This window comes from Neophocaena asiaeorientalis, unplaced genomic scaffold (genome assembly GCF_003031525.2).
Source record: "Neophocaena asiaeorientalis asiaeorientalis breed wild unplaced genomic scaffold, Neophocaena_asiaeorientalis_V1.1 scaffold133, whole genome shotgun sequence".
Taxonomy (NCBI): Eukaryota; Metazoa; Chordata; class Mammalia; order Artiodactyla; family Phocoenidae; genus Neophocaena; species Neophocaena asiaeorientalis.
The window spans coordinates 5,486,910-5,508,246 of record NW_020174429.1 but is presented as its reverse complement, the minus strand read 5'-3'; the positions used below and the strand labels follow the sequence as shown (position 1 = coordinate 5,508,246).

The following is a 21,337-nucleotide window of genomic DNA, read 5'->3' as shown; positions in this document are numbered from 1 at the left end:
CACAGAAAAGAGAAGAAAAGTATATATATATATATATATATATATATATATATATGAAATACATATATACACATGTATATGTATTATGAAATATTTCAGAAGCACATTGGTTACTCTTATGAATTCTACTACCACTCATTTTCAACATCTTGCAAGGGACAACGGACTCAAAAGGCAAATACCAGGAGACCAAAGTACCTGTCCAGATCAACAAGATCTTCTGCTCACAGGAAAGAAGTTGGCCTCATTAAAGATTTCAGGTAAGGGGAGCCCATACATTCTTATCTATAGGACTTTAACTACAATTAGCCTGTGTCCATTTGTCTGGTTGCAAATGAAAACTTGTCAACTGCTTCTGATCACACATGTCATAAGCTTCCACATATGAAAAGCTAAATAAGTTTATTAGTTATTGCTATTACTATTCACATAAGTTTAGAGTGAAACTTCTGTTAAAATTGAATTAAGAGAATAAAAAACAAAGATGACTTAATAATATTACTGATATCTTGAAGCAGGATGGTCTCTGAACTGTCTCCGCTCACAAGAATCTCCTTGAATGCATTCTTTCTTGTAGTGCATCTGGAATAATGGCCAGCCTACGGGTCTAAGAAATCACTTTTAGATGCAGCGCAGTCTTTATGAAAATGTAAAAAGCATACTGTTTCTCTACACGTGGACACTTTCCTGGATGACTAGGTCTTCCCAAGAGCCAGTTCATTTACCAGATGCAACATGGAGGATGAGGCGGTCTTGTGCGCATGACAAAGGAGAACTGTTCTCAAAGGCTACTGATGATCCATGAAAGCCTGCCCCACCTGGATGGTCCACAAGCTTATCCCAAAAGCACTGTGAGGTATGTCTGTGTTTCAGTGAAGTTGCCAAGTTGTACACGGAGAAGTAACAGAAGAGCATGAACGCTCTGTTCTTCTTCAAGTGACTGCATGTTGGGAAGTTGCAACTATAGTATGAAAACACTAGAATGTGAGCATCCTGATGGCTGCACTGCTAGTATGTATAAATAATAACACTGTTGGAGCACAAAATTTCTTCATTCATATATCTGTCCATGCTCCATCCATCGAGTCAACAAATGTGTTGAGTGGACCACTCACTGTTCTAAGAATTAGGGATATAAAGTGACTATTGCAGAGGCTCATAATTTAGTGAGGGGAAGATGTTAAGTGGATAATAATAATAGACTGGAATATCCAAAAGTTAAAAAATTATAAGTCGGTGACACAATGGAAAAACAGAACGATTGACTATTTCTTCCTAGAAAAATGATGGAAGGTGGTATCTGAGTTGAGAATTAAAGGATGAGTGGAAAGGTCTCAGGTAGAAAAGAATGAACTGGATAAGCTTAGAAAAATAGGCAGAGATGAAATAATAAAACTGCTTATATGCTCTATCAAAGTGTCTGGAATTTTTCTTATTGGGGACAGAGATCCACTGAAGGTATTTTAAGCAGAAAAGTGACCCAATTAAATATGCATTTAGGAATATTATTCTAGTTGAGTGTGAAGAAAAAATTAATTAGGAGAGACCGTTGTAATAAATAGGGTGAGAATAATATTAATTATGAATCCATGGCGTAGACATTATTAGCTCCATTTTATAGAAGAGTAAACTGTGGCTCAGAAAGACTAACTGATATACTCATTTTAAGTGGCTGAATCTCCCTGACTCTGATGATTTTATCCTTAGTGGGCAAATTAATAAGTGAAAGAGGAATGCGGAGTGAGTTGGACAGAAATTAGAGCACCTCCTAGAGTTTATGGTAGTGTGAGGGTTTAGTGGTGTGGGTGTGACTTGAGGTGGTGGCTCCACTCTCAGTAGGGCACACAGAACACAACAGACTCTGGAAAAGAAACAACAGAGCTCTGTTTGTCACCATTCAGAGCACTGGGATAAATGAAGGTGACCCTTCAGAAGAGGCATAACAGAAGTCGACAAATAAAGCTAGGAAAACTCTTTGAAGATGATGGATATTGAAGCCCTATTCCTATTCCAGATTTTTCTTTCCTCTCCCTGACCCACACTCTCATGACTCCTCCTCCTTGCAAGCAAGACGTGATCAGCATTGGCACCCAAAAGTGAATGTGGTTTGCAGGGCTCTGGATCCAGGGGAGCACTGCTGGTCTTCATAGCCAGTGTAACAGTAGGTACTCAATGTACTGAAAAGTAAAAAAGCCTAAGAACTACAGTTTTGGAGCAGAGAGAAAAAGCAAAACCCGGTTACCAATTTCTATCTTAACCGTAGTGTACTTCTCTGCACAGTGATGTCCTAATTATGCCCCGAAGACATCCTGCAATCCTCACTAATTGAGCAGCTTCTTGATCTTCCCATTGTAGGATTTTTCTAAATTAAACTTCAAGTAATCTTTCCCTCTGTACTTATTTGTGCTCACTCAAGTCCTACTCACATATTTAAAGTCCAGTCTTGTGTTTTAAGAAGTCTTTTCTGCTGCTACTCACAGTGATTCCCATCTAAAACCCTATAACATACATACTCAGATGGTACCACCTGCTTTAGCATTTCATACTTTTCATATTGGGCTGGGCGTCTTTATATCCTAACTATACTGCACATCCTTGAAAATGAACCCATGGAACTGGACTTCTTTCTTATGTTTCACCACACCTAACACAGTGCTAGGTAAATAGTTACAAAGGAGTGGTCAAAAAAGAGTCCAACTCTTTTCATACTGCCCATTTGGAATTTCAAAAACTCATCTGCACCCATTAGTTTGGATTCTCTCCTTTACATACTCAGAATTACAAGCAGCTGGTGAAAGGCAAGTGTAAAAATTTCCTGCTAACAAGAAATGACAGGAAGGGTGGTGGTAAAGAAAAGGGCACAGCGGGTCAGAATCATCTGCAAATGTGACCACCATTTCCTGAATCACAGAGAACTTGGTGTCTTTCTGTTTAGCTTTAATTTAATAGATGAATAGTAAAGATACATTTTCCCTATTGGAAAAAATATTTTTGCATCTTTTTCATCTCCCCCAAGATCAATCACATATACAGTCATCCCTCAGTACCTGCAGGGATTGGGTCCAGGACTTGCCTCGGATGCCAAAGTCTGCAGATGCTCAAATCTCATCGATCACAGGCATAGTACAGGATCCAACATTGGTTGAATCTGCAGGTTCGGAACAGGCAGATAGGGAGGACTGACTGTACAGTATCCACAGCCATGAGCACTATTACTTTGGGGTTCTCCAAACTCCACTCTGGATTAGATGGTAAAGTCTGTCTTTCCAGATTACTCTCTGTTTCCCAAAGATTTGTATCATAATTCAATTCAACAAATACTTATCTGGCAACTATAATATGAGAGATTCACAATTAGAGATTGGGGGGTGCTTGGAGGCAGGGATGACAAGTGTCAATGAGACTGGCCCTTTGCCATCAAAGAATTTACAACCTGGCCAAGAGGTTGGGAATCAAAATGGTAAACTATAAGAAACAGACAACATAGCAAGGACTAAATTGGGTGTTAGGGACACACAGAAGAATAAAAGACCAGAAAGGTAAGTAAGGCTTCTTGGACAAAAGACAATTGAGAAGGAGTCTTAAAAGATGAGGACCTCTCTCAGTAAAGAAAGGGAGAATGTACTGCTAAGACTAAGAGAACAGTACCAGTTAGAGCATGGAGTTCTAAAAATACACTTTTCCAAGAGTGATTTGTGGATCTTTGCTAATAGACTGTGACATATGTGGAGGGATAAACTGGCCGTGAGGCTAGAAGGGGGAATTTGGGGTCAGACAGCCAGGACCTTGAGGTCAAAGAACTGACTTCATTCCATGAGAAACAGTGAACCACCTATGTTTCAGAAAGAAAACTGAGGAGGCAGAATCCAGGACTGATAGAAGTGGGCAGAAAATAAAGCTAGGAACTTGATATTTGGCTGATGTCTACAGCAAAGAAGGATATTCAGCAACATGGTGGGCCTTACAATAAGAACTTGTCTAAGGAACCATTTGGGACTCCCCTGGTAGTCCAGTGGTTAAGATTCCGCGATTCCAGTGCTGGGGCATGGGTATGATCTTTGGTCGGGGAACTAAGATCCCACATGCTGTGCGGCCAAAAAAAAAAAAAAAAAAAAAAAGAGAGAGAAAGATATCTTTTTGTATTCATGAAAATGTCTATCTTTCAGGTCTGAGAAGATTAAAATTATACCATGAATCATGTCGACTTCTGCAAGCACTGAGTCCTTTTTTTTCTTTCTTTCAAAGTCACCTATTAAAACATAAAAACTCCTGAGAGGTTGACTAGGCAGTTTCTTGAACTGCTTGCTGGGGCCAGGATAAGCATCTTCACATTTTATCGAAAGCACATTACTTGTTTTTTTTGCCTCTACTTTCTCATCATAGTCCTAATTTCCAGAATTGCAAAATTCTGGAGCTGAGAAAAACATGTGAGAATATCTTTTTCAAGGGGCTGTAGCAAGCAGTTGAATAATAAAGTGAGTTGAAATTACACACCATAATAGGCTAAAAAGAGGTTTCATTTTCAATTAAATGACTCCCATCAAATGGTGCTAAAGGTTTCAATTTTTCAAACAGCAGCCTGGTTGCTGTCATCCAAACCCTGCAAAATCTGGATTGCATGAACTAAATTCCAAGCTTGACTAGACTGCCTTGAAAACCTTATTTCCCTGAAACTGGAAACAATTAACATTCTGTTTATTCATGAGATTGAATCAGCTGAGGTGTAAAATGGCAGGTGTAGTGTTAAGCACTTGGCCTGCATACCCTATTGAGGGTATGACAAAGAGGGAAAACTGGGTGAATTTATGGGAAGGATGTATAAATTCCATTATCTTGATAACAAAGTAGGAGTCGATTAACTCAGTGCATTTCCAGAAATTATACAATGGTATGAGCAGAGATTCTCAAGTTAGTTAGCCTGGGTATATATCTCAGCCTAACCACTTACACATACTGTGAGCGTTTGGGCAAGATTTAACCTCTTGGCGTTTTATTTTCTGCATCTGTAAGGATGTTGTCAGAACTAAATATGATAGAACATGCACAGTGCACAGAAGAGTGATGGATGTACAGCGGGAGTGCTGAAATGTGAAGTGCTACCCTACACAAAGATGCTGTGCCGTGCTTAGGTTTTCTCAAATTTTAACACCAATCCTAAAATTTGATCATCTGAAAACTTAAAAGAAATCAAAGGTAATTTGGGCAAAAGTCATCATTTTACAGGTGAGGATGCTGAGAAGAGTTCAGTCACATGCCCAAAGCCACACAGGTGCTCAGAGTCACAGCACGGTGCTAGAATATTGAGCATCTGATTCCATTCTGTTTCTCTTCCAGCACACACTGAATGATGCTGACGGGAAAGCCCAGAACATTACCAGCCATTACCACGATTCAGAGGCGAGTAATTCTCTCTCCATGGTGGGAGGGCCGTTCTCAGCAGGCCGCCTTCATCTGGATCTAAAAACTGGTCTGTGAATTTATGCCTCTTTTTCAGGCCTCCTGTTTTAGGTCACCCTTCTGCAGCCATGGAGAATTAAAGATACTTGATAGTGCTTGAAGCAAGTATTTTCTTCATGATTCATATCATCAATGATACAGATCATTTCATGAAGATTCCTGCCCTCTTTATGGTATTATGTCATGGTCACAGCACCTACTCTATTGCCCCATTGGGCAGGCATGGAAACACACATGAAATTGAAAACACTTGTGTTCATGCTAAGAATTACCAGTTTTTACATTATAGACACCTCAAAGTGGAGAACAACATTTTGGGGTTAAATGGAATCTAAGGATGCAAAGACAATCCTTTAAGATTAAAATTTTGATCTAATCATCACTTTCGAGAATTGGTCATAGTTTATAGTTACTGTTAACCTCCACTGCAACCCCAAAACAAGAAGCTTTTATAAATGCTTCTGTGAGAAACTCTAAAAGGTTTAAGCTGATTGTTGAAAAACAAAAAGCCAATTATTTTGTAAGTATAGAAACAGTCTACAAAGGAAAGACTAGAGGTCAGAGATAAAGATGTTTGAATTCCAACTCTGCCTGCCACTATATTTGAGTGACCTTTTGTAAAACATTACCTTCTGCTTCCTCATTTGAAAATCTAGAAAGATAATCTGTAAAAGAGTGAAAGAACAGCTTGAGTCTTGAAAGTGGATGCTGTAAACTGAATTATGTCCTCTCCCACCCCCAAATTCATATGTTGAATTCCTAACACCCAGTGTGACTATATTTGGAGATATGGGCCTTTATAGAAGTAACTGAGGTTAAATGAGGTCATAAGGGTGGGGCCCTGATCCGATAGGATTAGTGTCCTTATAAGAAGAGACATGAATGAGCTCATACTCTCTCCACCATGTGAGGACACAGCAAGAAGGCAGCTGTCTGCAAGCCAGGAAGAGAGCCCTCACCAGAAACCAACCCTGCCAGACTTTGATCTGAGACTTCCAGCCTCCAGAACTATGAGAAAATAAATGCGTTACTTAATGCACCCAATCTACGGTGTTTTGTCTTGGTAGCCCGAGCTGACCAAGACAGTGGAGTTAGCACCATCCCCATGTTTCCTGAGATAAAGAACTGTCAGTATCATATATTCAGTGCTGTGGCTTCCCACTTATAACATGACTCTGGATTGAGAGCTGTTTGCTTTGTTCTCTAGAATATTCACAGAGTTGGGGAAAGAAAGGTTGATACTGGGAAAATATACACCCACTTTAGATACAGAAACTTTATAGATATATGTCAAAAGTGTGTGTGTGTGGCTGTGTATGTATATACGTAGCATATAGTGATGGAGACACTTGGTGGTTCAAAACAGGTTTTGCAAGATGCTTGTCTGGGTTTGAATCATGGCCTTGCTACTTCCTAGCTGTGTGTCTACAGGCAAATCACTTAAACTCTCTGAGTTTCAGCTTCTGTATCACTAAAACAGAGACAATAATAGCAACTCTTTCACAGTATTGTTATGAGGATTAAATGAGTTAACACAAGTTAAGTTCTTAGAACAGCGACTGATGGTGAGAGCTCCATAAGGATTAATTTTACCATTACACACACCCACCCAGACACAGACAAATTGACAGGGTTTTTACCAAAATATAGAAAATAAAAAAGGAAAAGTGTCTAAAGCAGAGGATTTCTCTATCTTTTCCACTCACTTCACATAACCCATACAATTTCCCTACCTTGCCTGAACCTCCAAAAGAGTAAATCTGTGGTTAATCTCTAAAATCCCATGACTACTTTAAAACTTATTGGCCACTTGTGCCTACAAGAGACTAGAAAAATAATTAAGATGTGGAACAAGAGATAAGCAAATGCTAGATATAATCAATTTACACTTACGTAAAGGGGAAAAGGAGTCCTATATAAATCATCTATTATTTTCATACTAGTACTACTATTACTCAGAAGAAAATATTTTCCCCAAATCACACGTGATTCAAATATAATTGACATTTTCTTTTCACATTTATGTTCTTCAGGGCAGATATTAGATTCTAACGAAAAGTAATTGTGACAAGAGACCACAGAGATACTTTTTAAAAACAATCAAAACTTTTCTCACTTCCTCTCATATAAGTCAAACTCCATCTCCTGCTTTTCTATTTAGGATTCATCTTTGCAAGGTTAACTCTAACCCAGGGTGCTAAATTTTCTCTCTGAGCAAATTTTCTCTCAACAGAAATTCAGTGCTTGCCATAAATGTAACAGTGGGACCATTCTGCGTGGGAAGGGGGTATATTGGTCTAACAGAGAGCACGATAATGCATATTCCACTGATTTGCTATGTGCTGAGAGTAGGAACATTCAGAGCAGCTTTTTCCTACTATTTTCACCATTCTTAGAGAGATCTTTAAACTGGGTTATTTTTTGTGCACTTGGTCATCAACTCAGATGAATGTTTTTGTTTACAAAGAGTTTTTAACTGCCAACAAATTTTATACGCTTTCTTGTAAAAATGTAAAGATCTTACCTATAATCACTAAATTACATGTTGTCACTCCCTCTTAATTTTACAAGTAATTTGAGTTTGATGTAAAATTTAGAACCTATCAATTTGACCAACTCTATACCAGAGGTGATTGAATATGGGACCAACTAGTATAACATGTGACAGAATCCTATTAAGTAATGTTAGATGAAGGAAAAGAACAATTTCCCAAATATATTAACACACTCAGGCACTGGCAATAATTCTTGGGAATTCCTTTTGTTCCCAGTAATTGATCTGATTTCACTGTCAATATGAAAATCTGAGTAAAATCCATGGAGAGTGTGTGACTGGAGAGACTGTACAAAATATATTTCTTGGTAGCTGAAAATATTATTAAGCAAAACAGTTAACTTAAAAAGTAATAGCAAAAAACAGTTAAAAGGAATCCAGAAACAACTGGAAACCCACCTATTGAGAAGCCTGGGCATGTTGTCACCCAAACGGCTAATAATGTAACTTTTTATCTGGTTCAGTTACTTAAAAAAAATGTTTGTGAGTTTTCTTTCTCTCTATGCATACTTTTTCTAAATACAATTTCAAAAATTGGGAGTTACCTGCCTGTGGAAATTCCAAATTCACTTCAGTTAAAGAAACTATGTGATGCTGTTTTAATTATTTTTGAACTGAAATAATACATTCTGCTAATTAACTATTCCAGCTTGAATTTGTCTAGCACTAATATTTAATTTACCTAAGTGAATACACACTAACTGCCAATTATTTATCATTAGTAGTTTTACAAATATTACCGTTCAGTAGATATTGGCCTTACGGAAATATTTTAAGTATAAGCAAGCAGGAACAGCTAGGTGATTAATGGAAACATGAACCCTGGGTGGACATTTCTGTGTATTGTATCATTTCTATTACTCCCTGTGTGACGCTCTAGCCATGTTCTCTTAAGCAGAGGGATGGTATATGGACCCAGAAATAAACTTGAACACAGGATCATTAAAGATAATACTACTCATGTAGACAACCTGCTACTGTTAGTGAAACTTAACATTCAGATGCTCAGTATCTGTCAATAGTTGGAAAGTATTCTTGTTGAAAAGCATGTTTTCCTGAAATCTACAACAGGAGGCCTTATGAGACAGGATGCAGACAAGGAGGTTCTGTTGACAGGTGCCCAAAGCAGGAGACAACTATACAAGCTGTGGACTCTGAACCAATACTCATGACACTGACTATAACCAGCATTTCCAAACACTCCCTTCTTTGAAGAATATAACATCCTGAAAAAATAAAACTCATAAACTAGTCTTTTTCTCCTTTAGCATTCTACTAATTAACCTTAGTGGTAAAAGAATGGAATCCTAATAGATCAGTCTACAAATCATGGTAATAAATTCCTATCTACCTGAGAGTTGATGGATAACTCTGATTTACCTCCATTTTCCTTTGTGTAAAACCATCCCTGTTTCTCTACACAAATCGGCTTTTAGCAAATGAATGGAAGGAGGATAAAATACTGCAAGTCAAACTGGTACCTGATTCATGAAATGAAAGCTTTCTGGCTTCAAAATGAACAGAAGTAATGCCCTAAAGGAAAGTTGACCTAACTTTGTTTTTATGTATTAAAAGAAGCTCATTGTAGAGGAAAAGCACACATGATTTATGAGTTTTCTCTGTCGAGCTATAGAACTTTAATCCAGAGTTCATGAAAGGGTGCGAGAGCAGCTTGAAAATTATGCTGAGCTTAATTATACTTAATGTGAATTATTCAGAAGTGCAGACAGAGACTAAAAATTTATTTCATACAAAGAAGCTTGACATTTTAATTGGTCCTTCAGAATGGAGACAAAACAATTTCCTCTCAAGAAAATTTACATCCTCCCTATCAGAGCCGAAACCTCAGCCAAGCAGAACTTCATTAATAAGATTAATTATCACACTGATGTCTGCTTCATCAGGTGTATGGCCCAGGTGAAAAGAGGAATAGAAAATAATGACTGACATTTCTAACAGATAAGATTGATTCAGGGAGGGAAAAATGACAGATTAAACCACCATACCTTGGTCATTAGCCATTTTGTCAGGGTGTTCCACTGTGGGGAAAGAGAAATATTATTAGATTTTGGTAGTTTCCATCAAGAAAGCTGACATTTCAAGTCAACAGTTTTGTTAGCGAGTTCTCATATCAAGGCCAATGCCCTATTGAAAACAAATTGGTAAGGAATTTGGTTAATGTGATTATTTTGATTAAATTAGTCATAGAAAGAAATGGAAAATAATTGTTTTGCTGTATAAATGTGTTCTAAAAGTGTTATTTGTAACATTCCTCTAAACATAAACTCAAAATGATCATCATGCAAGTTTAATTAATGATACAATTTACAGTAAAATAAAGTGCATGTCATTACCAAGTAATTATCACCTGTATATTTTAAACAAGTTAAGGAAGCTATTTTCATGTATTCATTTAAAATTTTTCAACAAGAAAAGTTTACCAATTCTCACATGAATAGGGTAAAATAATAAAATATCGTAGTTTAATCTAAATTCTTTGATTTTAAACCTTGTGAAGAAAAGTCTTGAATTGTTCACAACTTGTCTATAGATAAAGATGAAGCATTTGTGAAACGTTACCTAGTTACATTTCTTGCTCTCACAAAATGGATAACCAGTTTCCTTTCAATTGCTCATTTGGAATGAAACCTGATTTAGACATGAAGTCCTAAAAACCTGGATAGATGAAGACTGGGTCACTTTTCTCCTGCCTCCCCCCCACCCCCACCCCGCCCGCTTCTACTCTGTCATTAAGGGCTGTCATGCAGGTTGAGGCTGAATGCTTTTTTCTGTGCATTCTTGGCAAACTTTCGGATTAGCTGTTACCAAATCTAGCTTTCGAATAGCTCAGTCACCAGAATTCAAAAGTCTACTATTTATTAGCATACTTTTCCTAGGAGAATTGAGAAATAGACTATCTAGTTATTCTAAGCCTCTTCTTTAGTATGTCCAAGCAAATGGGTAAAAATGTCAATCAGATACTTGTTTCTAATTTTTCGGCTGTTTGCCATCATGTTTTATTAAGTTTTTGGTCAGATATATGGGCATAATGCGGTAACATATTTAAGAGCCAAGTATCCTTTAAAATAACACACATCAGACGTTAAATATACATCTTTAAATATCAGCTATAGAACATCTGAATTATTTTCAATGGCTAAATAATAGAGGCTCTTGAAATCATTCATCCTCCAGAAAAATAATACTGTGCTGTAAAACGGAAAGGACTTATATGCAGATCATTATGAGGTAGTTACCATTCTTGGGTCTTAGTATTTTTCTGTATAAACATATAATTGTCCTTAAATTGAGCAGTAGTTTTTACACTTGCAAGCATGTCAAGTTTTTCTAGTAATCATACCACAAGATATTTTTTTCATGTTGCTACCCTGTGTCCTTAAAAAAAAAAATTAATTTGGTTTGAGATTTTCTTTCTTGCCATATCAAAATTTCTTTTAATATATAAGGACAATAGTTCCTGAAAGGAAATATTTAAAGTTGGCAATAGTATTATGCCATCCACATAATACAATGCTTTTTAATTTTTATTCCCTTACATAAAAAGGCTAAAGTGTTTCATTATATTTTGAATAGAGCCCATATACATGAAATCCGTACAAAATTCCAAGAGTTGTAAATGAAAAAAAGTCAAGTTAAATATGTCTGCTTTGCGCTGATGGCAGAAAATGTAATAATGTATCTTTCTTTGACAAGTTGGCTTTCAGCATAAAAAGATAAATTTTAATTAATTAATTAATTTTATCTTTTTTTTTGTTTCCAATTCTTTTCCAATTCTTTAAGAAATAATTGATGTACATCACTGTACAAGTTTAAGATACACAACATGATGATTTGATTTAAACATATTGGGAAATGATGACCACAACAGCTTTAGTTAACATCTTCATCTCATATAGGTACAGTAAAAAGAAAGGAAAAAATTGTCTTCATCATAACTCTTGGGATCTACCCTCTTATAAATATCTTGAAATATCAAATATCTTGAACGTTTGTATCTTTTGATTACCTTCCTCGAATTCCTCCTCTCATCACCTCCTACCTTTGGTAACCATAAATCTGACCTTTTTCTATAAGTTTGGTGTTTGTTTAGGTCCCATATATAAGTGAGATCATATAGTATTTGTCTTTCTCTCTCTGACTTATTTCACTTAGCATAACACCTTCAAGGTCCATCCATATTGTCACAAACGGTAGGATTTCCCTGTTTGTTTGGGGTTTTTTTTGCGGTACGTGGGCCTCTCAATTTTGTGGCCTCTCCCGTTGCAGAGCACAGGCTCGGGACGCGCAGGGTCAGCGGCCATGGCTCAGGGGCCCAGCCGCTCTGCGGTACGTGGGACCTTCCCAGACCGGAGCACGAACCCGTGTCCCCTGCATCGGCAGGCGGACTCTCAACCACTGCGCCACCAGGGAAGCCCAGGATTTCCCTGTTTTTTTAAATGGCTGAATAATATTCCATTATGTACATATAATTATATATAACTTTATTATATATATATAATGGAATATATATACATATATCACAACTTCTTTATCCATCTGTGGACATTTACACTCTTTCCATGTCTTGGCTGTTGCACATAATACGGCTCTGAACATTGGGATGCAGATATCTTATAGGGTTAGTGTTTTTGTTTCCTTTGGATATATTCCCAGAAGTGGAATTGCTAGATCATATGGTATTTCTATTTCTAATTTTTTGAGGAACCTCCATACTGTTTTCCATAGTGGCTGCACCAACTTACATTCCCCAAACAGGGCACGAGGGTTCCCTTTTCTCCACAGCCAAGCCAGCATTTGTTGTCTCTTGTCTTTTGGATGATGTCCATTCTAACAGGCTTGAGGTGATATCTCATTCTGGTTGTAATTTGCATTTTAATTTCTTTTGAATGTCCACTGTAGTCACGTGCCAAGAGAGATGGTTTAAGGCAACTCCTAACACAGACTCCAAAACTATTTAATAACAACTCCATAGGAAAAAACCCCGAAATGACAGAAAATGATTCAAACCTTTCAGAGTCCTGAAAAGGATGGGATCAGAGAGGGGCCCCACTCCTTTCACATTCCGTGCTTGAATTCGAAAGTAATACATAGTGTCAAGGTTGAGATCCATGATTTGATGTGTAAGCCGATCACCACTGATTGTTTCCATAACCCAGTCATCAATTGGAATGTTCTTGTCCAAGGTATAAAACAAGATGTAAGCTGCATGAATAAATGAACACAACTTTGATTACTGTACTGACTACATGCTATACTTCTGCTTCCAAACATCCATGTGCCCCAAGTATAATTTTCAAGGATTATCATATATCCACAATCTATAAAGCACAGTATTCAGTTTGGCAAGTAATGATGTTTTTTTTTATTGCAAAGCTTAGAAAATGAATTGCTTCAATGTACAAAATCTAAAAGTGGAATAAGCCATTAGAAATCAAAATATCTGCCATATTTAAAAAATGCGAGGTTTCTGCTGCCTATAAATCCTGATTATTGGTTTGTGCTAATATATAGGCATGATGAAAAACATAAAAGACAGATAACCAGTCTGTATCGTTTTCACTGTATCCAATAATCAAGATAAGTAATGTTTATTTTGGCTAGTGTTTAAATAATAAAAATAGATTGAAAAGTATAAAATGCCCTCTATTTTTCAAGTGTTATAAAAATAAATGATCTTATTTGGTTACTGTAATAACTCTGTGATGTTGGCAGGGCTACTGTTGCTGTCTTTTCATAGATGATGAAGTTGAGCATGACCCAAGCTCAGTGATAAAAGGGCTAGGATAACATCCTCTGCTACCATACCAAACAGCCAACACCATTTCCCCCTGTCCGTCCCACCTAAGCAAAAATAAACAAAAAGAAAGAAAAAGTTTTTCTGGATAACTGTAGGTTATCTAGTTAGTATCTCAAATATTAAAAAATCCATCATTTGATAGTATCATTCATCCTCTGTGTTAGGGGATGAATAACTGTAGTGTATTCAGTGGTGATAGTCTAACATGCACCCAAACAGATCCAGGTATCCCTGTAAAATATTCATATTCTAACATTATATTTAGCTAATATTTAAGCTAGCTTTTATCTAAAAGCATTAATTCATTGCTTTATATTACACTCCATATTATATCAGATGATAGTGTAATATAAACTGTAAAATAACTCATTGCAGGTGTCTTTGCTACATGAATGTGGCGTCAGCCTCTACTTCTATCAAATTTCTGCAATGGTATTCGCATCAGATAGGCCGCAAATGTCCCTAGGTCTATTCTTACGCATTGAATACATTCTTTGTAAATAATACTTTTTAAAAAGAATTGTCTTCCTTTGATTCCCCTAGTCCTTCCTTTTGAGTCCCTCTTGTCCCATCCGGACTGGGGACCTTCACGCATAGATATTTCAGTGGTCATGTCACAGGTTCTTTGACTCAGATTCACTTGCCTTCCAAAATAACCATGCGTATCACCTACATCTCAGCACAACTCTTAATTCCACGAGGACTGATTTCCATACTATCCTTATTCCTACTTCCCTCTTAACTCCTCACACCTTTCCTTACTTTCTCCATCCAACTACTACCTGGCCATCCAGGTCTAGTTTAAGCTACATCTAACATATGAAACGTTCCTCTATAGTGAGCTCTCCTTTCTGTACACTTTGTAACCCACTTCAATAAAGTATAAGAGTACTTATACAATTTTGTATCATTTTCACTTAATCCCATAGTGATTTACAGTGATTATGCCTGGGTTTGGAGGATGCATTATACACAGTGAACTGGAGATTTTTTCCTTGTGATTCTGTAGGATTAAGCAATGCCACAAACTCCAACACCCAGAAGTCCATTTGTCTTAAATTCAGATCAATGCTGAAAACTTGCATCGATTTTGCTTTGGCTTTCACCTTTTCCCAACTTCATTGTTTTTCAAATCTGCCTAATCATAAGAATTACCTGGGGACTAGGTATAGGTTACAAAACATAGAGCCCAAGAAAGGGCATTTTGATTCAATAGGCATGGCAGACAAGTCTTGGATAGCCCCCCAATTATCCCTGCCTCCTGGCAGTTACAGCTTTGTGTAGTCTTTTCTCTCTGAGTGTACATGAGACCTAAGTCTTGCTTTTAACCAACAGAATATGGCAAATGTGATGGATTGTCACCTCCATGATTATGTTACATAAGTTATAACTTCTGTCTTGCTAGCAGACTCTATAGACTCTCTCCTTTGTTCACTTTGATGAAATAAGTTGCCAGATGGAGAAGACCATTTGGCAAGGAACTAAGGCTGGGCTCTGATCAACAGCCAGTAAGGAACTGAGTCCTGCCAACAACTACATAAACTTAGAAGCAAATATTTTCCCAGGTAAGCCTCAAATGAGGTATCAGCCGAAGCTAACACCTTCATTGCCAGCTTGTAAGAGACCCTAAGGCAGATTACCCAGCTAAGTTGTTCTTGGATTCCTGACTGACAGAAACAGTGAGATAGCAAATGGGTGTTATTTTAAGCTGCTAAATTTGTGGTGATATTGTTACACAGCAGTAGCTAACAGGTTAATGGTAACCCCAGTAAACTGCACCCCAGTTGATTTCTGTGTTCCAGTAAAGTCAGGAATCACTGCTTTAGTTGATGATGTGAATTCTGCATATTTTGTGGTATATTTGTTGAGATGTTGATGCTGCAGATATGAATATGTAAGATGTGGAGAGCTCAGGGGAAAATAAAAGACTAATCAAGATAAAGAAGTCTACAAAATTTATAAAGGCTATATGGCTCCTCCCTCTGGCTGATATTAAAATTGGAAGACTATAATTCAAAAGGGATTATAAAATATCATTGGATAAAGGAGTTGTTTCTGACTCATAGATGTTCATTCTTTGATAATTCAGCCCCTGAGATCAACATCAGTACAACCTCCTAATATTGTCTGAGCCAGAAAAGTCTCCATTCTTGTACCCAAAGAACCATATCTACTGAAAAGAAGACCCTGGCACTAGTTCTATTGTTCTAGCTTATATTATGTGCACGTCTTATCTCTTCAAAAGAATAAAAATATTCCTTTAGTTCAGGAGCTATATCTTATATTACTTCTTATTCTTCAAAGAAAACTAATAAAACAGTCTTCACACAATAGGTATTGAAACTCACTTATTGAATAAAATCCCCTAGCCTGTAAGTATATAAGTTTTGAATTCATGACATTTAATGAAATTGTTGAAGTTTTCATGGGCTGTTGTAAGTACATGATGAACTTGAAAGTTTGGATAACTGTGCTCCCATCTCAAGTCAGCTACACTTACTCCTGATTTTCTCCATTTACCAAATGAGAATATAGTATTTGCCTTCATGTAATTTTTTTCTGTGTGAAGAGTATTCACTGAAGCATTTAAAAGTGACAGTTCTGGCATCAGGTAAGTAAAGGTGAAAGTGCAGGTTCTGACTCCAAATTGTATTTGAGCAATTTCCTGAAATTTATTTTAAAAAGCCTGTCATTGGTTGTAAATTTGAAAACTGAGTTGGAGAATAGAAACAAGAGTACATCACTCAAAACTCTAAAATCTAGCCTTAGAAAAACGATACAACTTCATTTGGATATGTGAGTTTGGCATGTTTTGAGGCTATTAAATCCACTGTTGAAGTCTCACCTTATAGATTTCCATTTAACCACATAGATTGGGACACATTTATAGGTTTCTCACTATCGTTCTGTATCTATATGTTCATTCCTTTGTGTCCAATTCCTTGTCATTCTCCATCCTTTCATCTTACATTTTTTCCACTTTATTTTTATCTCTTACCCACCACCCTGGCCAAATAATAAAGTATCAGTATTATATTCTGTCATAGGTTGTAAGACCTTTTGGGATTATTAATTTACCTGGGCATTCCTACATTGAAATATCATTTGTGTAAACACTTAAAAAATGTAGCATCATACATCTTTCATTTTGATGCTACTTATACAAATAGGTAGTTGTAATTCCAGAAGCAAAGTGTCAGAAAGTAGTCACCTCCACCTCTCTTCTCTCTTCTGTCCTTTTCCATACTTCCTCCCACTCATTGGTGATTCCCTTCTGTGAATCAGGTAGGTGGATAAGTACTGGGAAGACTGAGATACATGATGTGGCCCCTCTCAGCAAGGAGCTCAGCCCAGTGAGGGCTTCTCATCTTTAAAGAACTGATTCTGATAATCATATATATAGGTCGATATATAAAAAAGGAGGACCTGTTTTCTCCTTTTTTGTGGTCAAAAATTATAGGTTATGGATTCAGGGAGGCCTGACCTCAAATCATAGTGCTATCATTTACTAGCTTTGCAACCCTGAGCGACTTGAATAATCCAAGTATGTCTTAATTTTCTTATCTGAAAACAAGTTGCTGTGAGATAATGCATTTTAAAAACTTAATATATGAGTGTATTTCTATTACATTATCTTTTACGTAGTAACTACCTAGTAAATGCTAAGGCTTTTATTGATTTATATTAATAAAGCTTAAGAAATATCTTGTTTAGAAGCTAGAACTACAGTTTCAAGTCAAACAATATATTTAATATCAATTTAATGATTATTCTGCTCAACAAATGTTTATTAATTATCTATTAAGTGTCGAAGATATTGTTACTGGGGAGAAAGCATTGAACAAAATCTGAACCCTGTTCTCCTGCTGCTTTCAGCCTTGTACTATAAGCATTTAGATTTTCTCTTATGATAATATGGAAAGGGGATGGACAGGAAGAAGTCAAGATGACTAAGTTTCCAACTTTTGCTGCTGGGTGAACTGTGGAGGCTTCTAAAAAGATGAGAGTTAAGAATGTTTAGACACATGACTCCAGTGTGAGTGCCCAGCTGGGTTCACAATCCCAATGGGCTAACAACCTATTACAGAATATAAGAGTGCATTGTTTGGCCATTTGTGGTGGGTGATAGAGCAAAAAATGGAAGAATGGGAGAGAGGGGGATTGGGGAATAGAACAAGGTGACACTAAGACAGACAAGTGGAAATGTACAATATGAGGGATGTGTGTATTTAGAATTCCTTGGAGGGAGACATAGATTCCAGAGACATGAGATCATGTTCACTGAAGTCCTGGCAGATACTTTTTCAGAGAAAGTAATGAAGGCAATGAAAAGATCTGCATTCTGGGAAGTAACACTTATGGAACAGGTGGAAAAAAAGTATGTTTAGGAGACTGAGAAGTTATAGCCTGGAAGTGGGAAGAAAAGTGGTTAGGTGATTTTACAAAAGTCAAGAAAGAGGAGAATTTCAAGGAAGAGGAATTGGATTAGAGTATCGAATGACACGGAAAAAGAGGGTACAACCTTAGTCATTAGATGGTATTGATAAGGAAACAATCTTTGAGGCTCTAACTCTCTTATCTGCACAGGTCCTTGATCTCAAATAATGTTAGATGTTGCATTTATTTAGATCAGTGTTTCACAAATCTAACTGTACGTTAAAATCACTTGGGGAGCTTTTACGAAGTACCACTCTCAATCCCTCCTCAGATAAATTAAATCATAAATCAATTGAGCATCATTGATTCGGACCAGTAGAATACTGATAAGAAGAGAAAAACGCAGTGTAATAGTTAAGACTAGGAGCCTGAGTTTTACATCCCAGCTCTGCTACTTCTTCGTTATTTGACTTTGGGAAAGTTACTTACACTGGAAGGCCCCCAACTCTTTATTTCAAAATGAAATAATAGGAATATATGATCGCTTATAAGACAAAAGTGCCTAGCAGAATGCCAAGCGTGTAGTAAATGCTTAATTCATTTTGAACCATTTTCTTCTGAAAATGTCAGTCTAAATTCCTAAGATGCCAGTATATAATCAAGGAATTTAGGCACTGGAATTACCTGGATCTCCTCTTTCATCCTCTTGTTTAATCTTTTTGAAATATATATATATATATATATATATATATATACACACACATATATATTCATATATATACATTTATAAATATATATATTTATAAATTGATGATCTGGTTCTGTTCAGAGTACAATACTGAACCCTTGTCCTAGAATGAATTTCAACTGGGAATAATAATCACTAAATTATTTCAGGGCTCACCGGGTATCAGGGACTTTTCTCAGTCCTTTATTATAACAATTCTACAAAAGAAGTTCTAAAGTAAGATTCAGGGAGGTTAAATAACTTGCTCAGGTATCTCCGTCAGAAGCTTGGGTTCATAACCACCCTGTTCTCCTGCTGTGCACATACAGGGATTTAGGAAAACAAAGAAATACAAAAGTAAGATGGGAGTACATCCCTCCACACAGGCACACGTGTGCTCTGACACAATGGAAAACAACTCACATCTTCCGTTGTCCTTTCACAAGAAAGTGAGTGTGGAAAATCTGGACTCTCAGCCTATCGGTCTGATATTTTGAATATTTTATCATCCTACTTTTTGAAGTGATTTGAATGAAAGAATCAAAATATGCATAGAACAGAAGTTGTTTTAAGTGTTGTTTAAAGTTGTTTCAACGGTTTTTAGTGTTTGCTCCCTGTTGAATTGAGTCAAAATATCTCAACTTGATAATCACAACTTGGTTTTAATAAATGAAACAGTCTTTAAAGGTGAAAAGTATTTCATCCCATACTTTTACTACGCCATTGTACAAGAATGGAGTTTTAGTATAGAGAACTATGGAACGTACACCTCTAAATAAAATATGTGGACACAATTTCTTATACATGCACTGTGACATTGGCAGACAGAATTTTATTGCTCAGATTAATTGGCATTTCCTAATATGGGACAGACTTCCACTTTTTCCAATTGAAAAGGAAAATTAAGCTTTTTTTTCAGAGTTGAAAACACATTCTGGGGCCCTGAACCAAGACGGCGGAGTAGAAGGACGTGCTCTCGCTCCCTCTTGCGAGAACACCACAATCACAACTAGCTGCTGGACAATCATCGACAGGAAGACACTTGAATTCACAACAAAGATACCCTACATCCAGAGACAAAGGAAAAGCCACAATGAGATGGTAGGAGGGGTGCAATCACAGTAAAATCAAATCCCATAACTGCTGGGTGGGTGACTCACAGCCTGGAGAACACTTATACCACAGAAGTCCACCCACTGGAGTGAAGGTTCTGAGCCCAACGGCACGCTTCCCAACCTGGGGATCCGGTAACAGGAGGAGGAATTCCTAGAGAATCAGACTTTGAAGGTTAGTGGGATTCGACTGCAGGACTTCGACAGGACTGGGGGAAACAGAGACTCCACTCTTGGAACACACAAAGTAGTGTGCGCATCAGGACCCAGGGGAAGGAGCAGTGACCCCAGGGGAGAATGAACCAGACCTACCTGCTAGTGTTGGAGGGTCTCCTGCAGAGCAGGGGGATGGCTGTGGCTTACTGTGGGGACAAGGACACTGGCAGCAGAAGTTCTGGGAAGTACATTTTAGTGTGAACCCTCCCAGAGTCTGTCATTAGCCCCACCCGAAGAGCCCAGGTAGGCTCCAGTGTTGGATTGCCTCAGGCCAAACAACCAACTGTTCTGAGCCCAACGGCACGCTTCCCAACCTGGGGATCCGGTAACAGGAGGAGGAATTCCTAGAGAATCAGACTTTGAAGGTTAGTGGGATTCGACTGCAGGACTTCGACAGGACTGGGGGAAACAGAGACTCCACTCTTGGAACACACAAAGTAGTGTGCGCATCGGGACCCAGGGGAAGGAGCAGTGACCCAAGGGGAGACTGAGGCAGACCTGGTTCAGTGTTGCAGGGTCTCCTACAGAGCAGGGGGATGGCTGCGGCTTACTGTGGGGACAAGGACACTGGCAGCAGAAGTTCTGGGAAGTACATTTTAGTGTGAACCCTCCCAGAGTCTGTCATTAGCCCCACCCGAAGAGCCCAGGTAGGCTCCAGTGTTGGATTGCCTCAGGCCAAACAACCAACAGGGAGGGAACCCAGCCCCACCCATCAACAGTCAAGCAGATTAAAGTTTTACTGAGCTCTGCCCACCAGAGCAACAGTCAGCTCTACCCACCACCAGTCCCTCTCATCAGGAAACTTGCACAAGCCACTTAGATAGGCCCATCCACCAGAGGGCAGACAGCAGAAGCAAGAAGAACTACAATCCTGCATCCTGTGGAACAAAAACCACATTCACAGAAAGACAGACAAGATGAAAAGGCAGAGGGCTATGTACCAGATGAAGGAACAAGATAAAACCCCAGAAAAACAACTAAGTGAAGTGGAGATAGGTAACCTTCCAGAAAAAGAATTCAGAATAATGATAGTGAAGATGATCCAGGACCTCGGAAAAAGAATGGAGGCAAAGATC

At 37.8% G+C, this 21,337-nt stretch overlaps 1 protein-coding gene across 1 annotated transcript in view; it reads right to left on the bottom strand.

Moving 5' to 3' along the window:
* The window catches only part of DCC (DCC netrin 1 receptor), a 782,001-nt gene that overhangs the window by 103,519 nt on the left and 657,145 nt on the right, over nucleotides 1-21,337 (bottom strand). The window contains exons 22-23 of the mRNA XM_024756807.1: nucleotides 13,040-13,234; nucleotides 10,018-10,050 (exon numbers count right to left, since the gene is read on the bottom strand). Of these exons, the coding sequence (XP_024612575.1) occupies nucleotides 10,018-10,050; nucleotides 13,040-13,234 (228 nt within the window). The remainder of the gene's footprint in view (nucleotides 1-10,017; nucleotides 10,051-13,039; nucleotides 13,235-21,337) is intronic.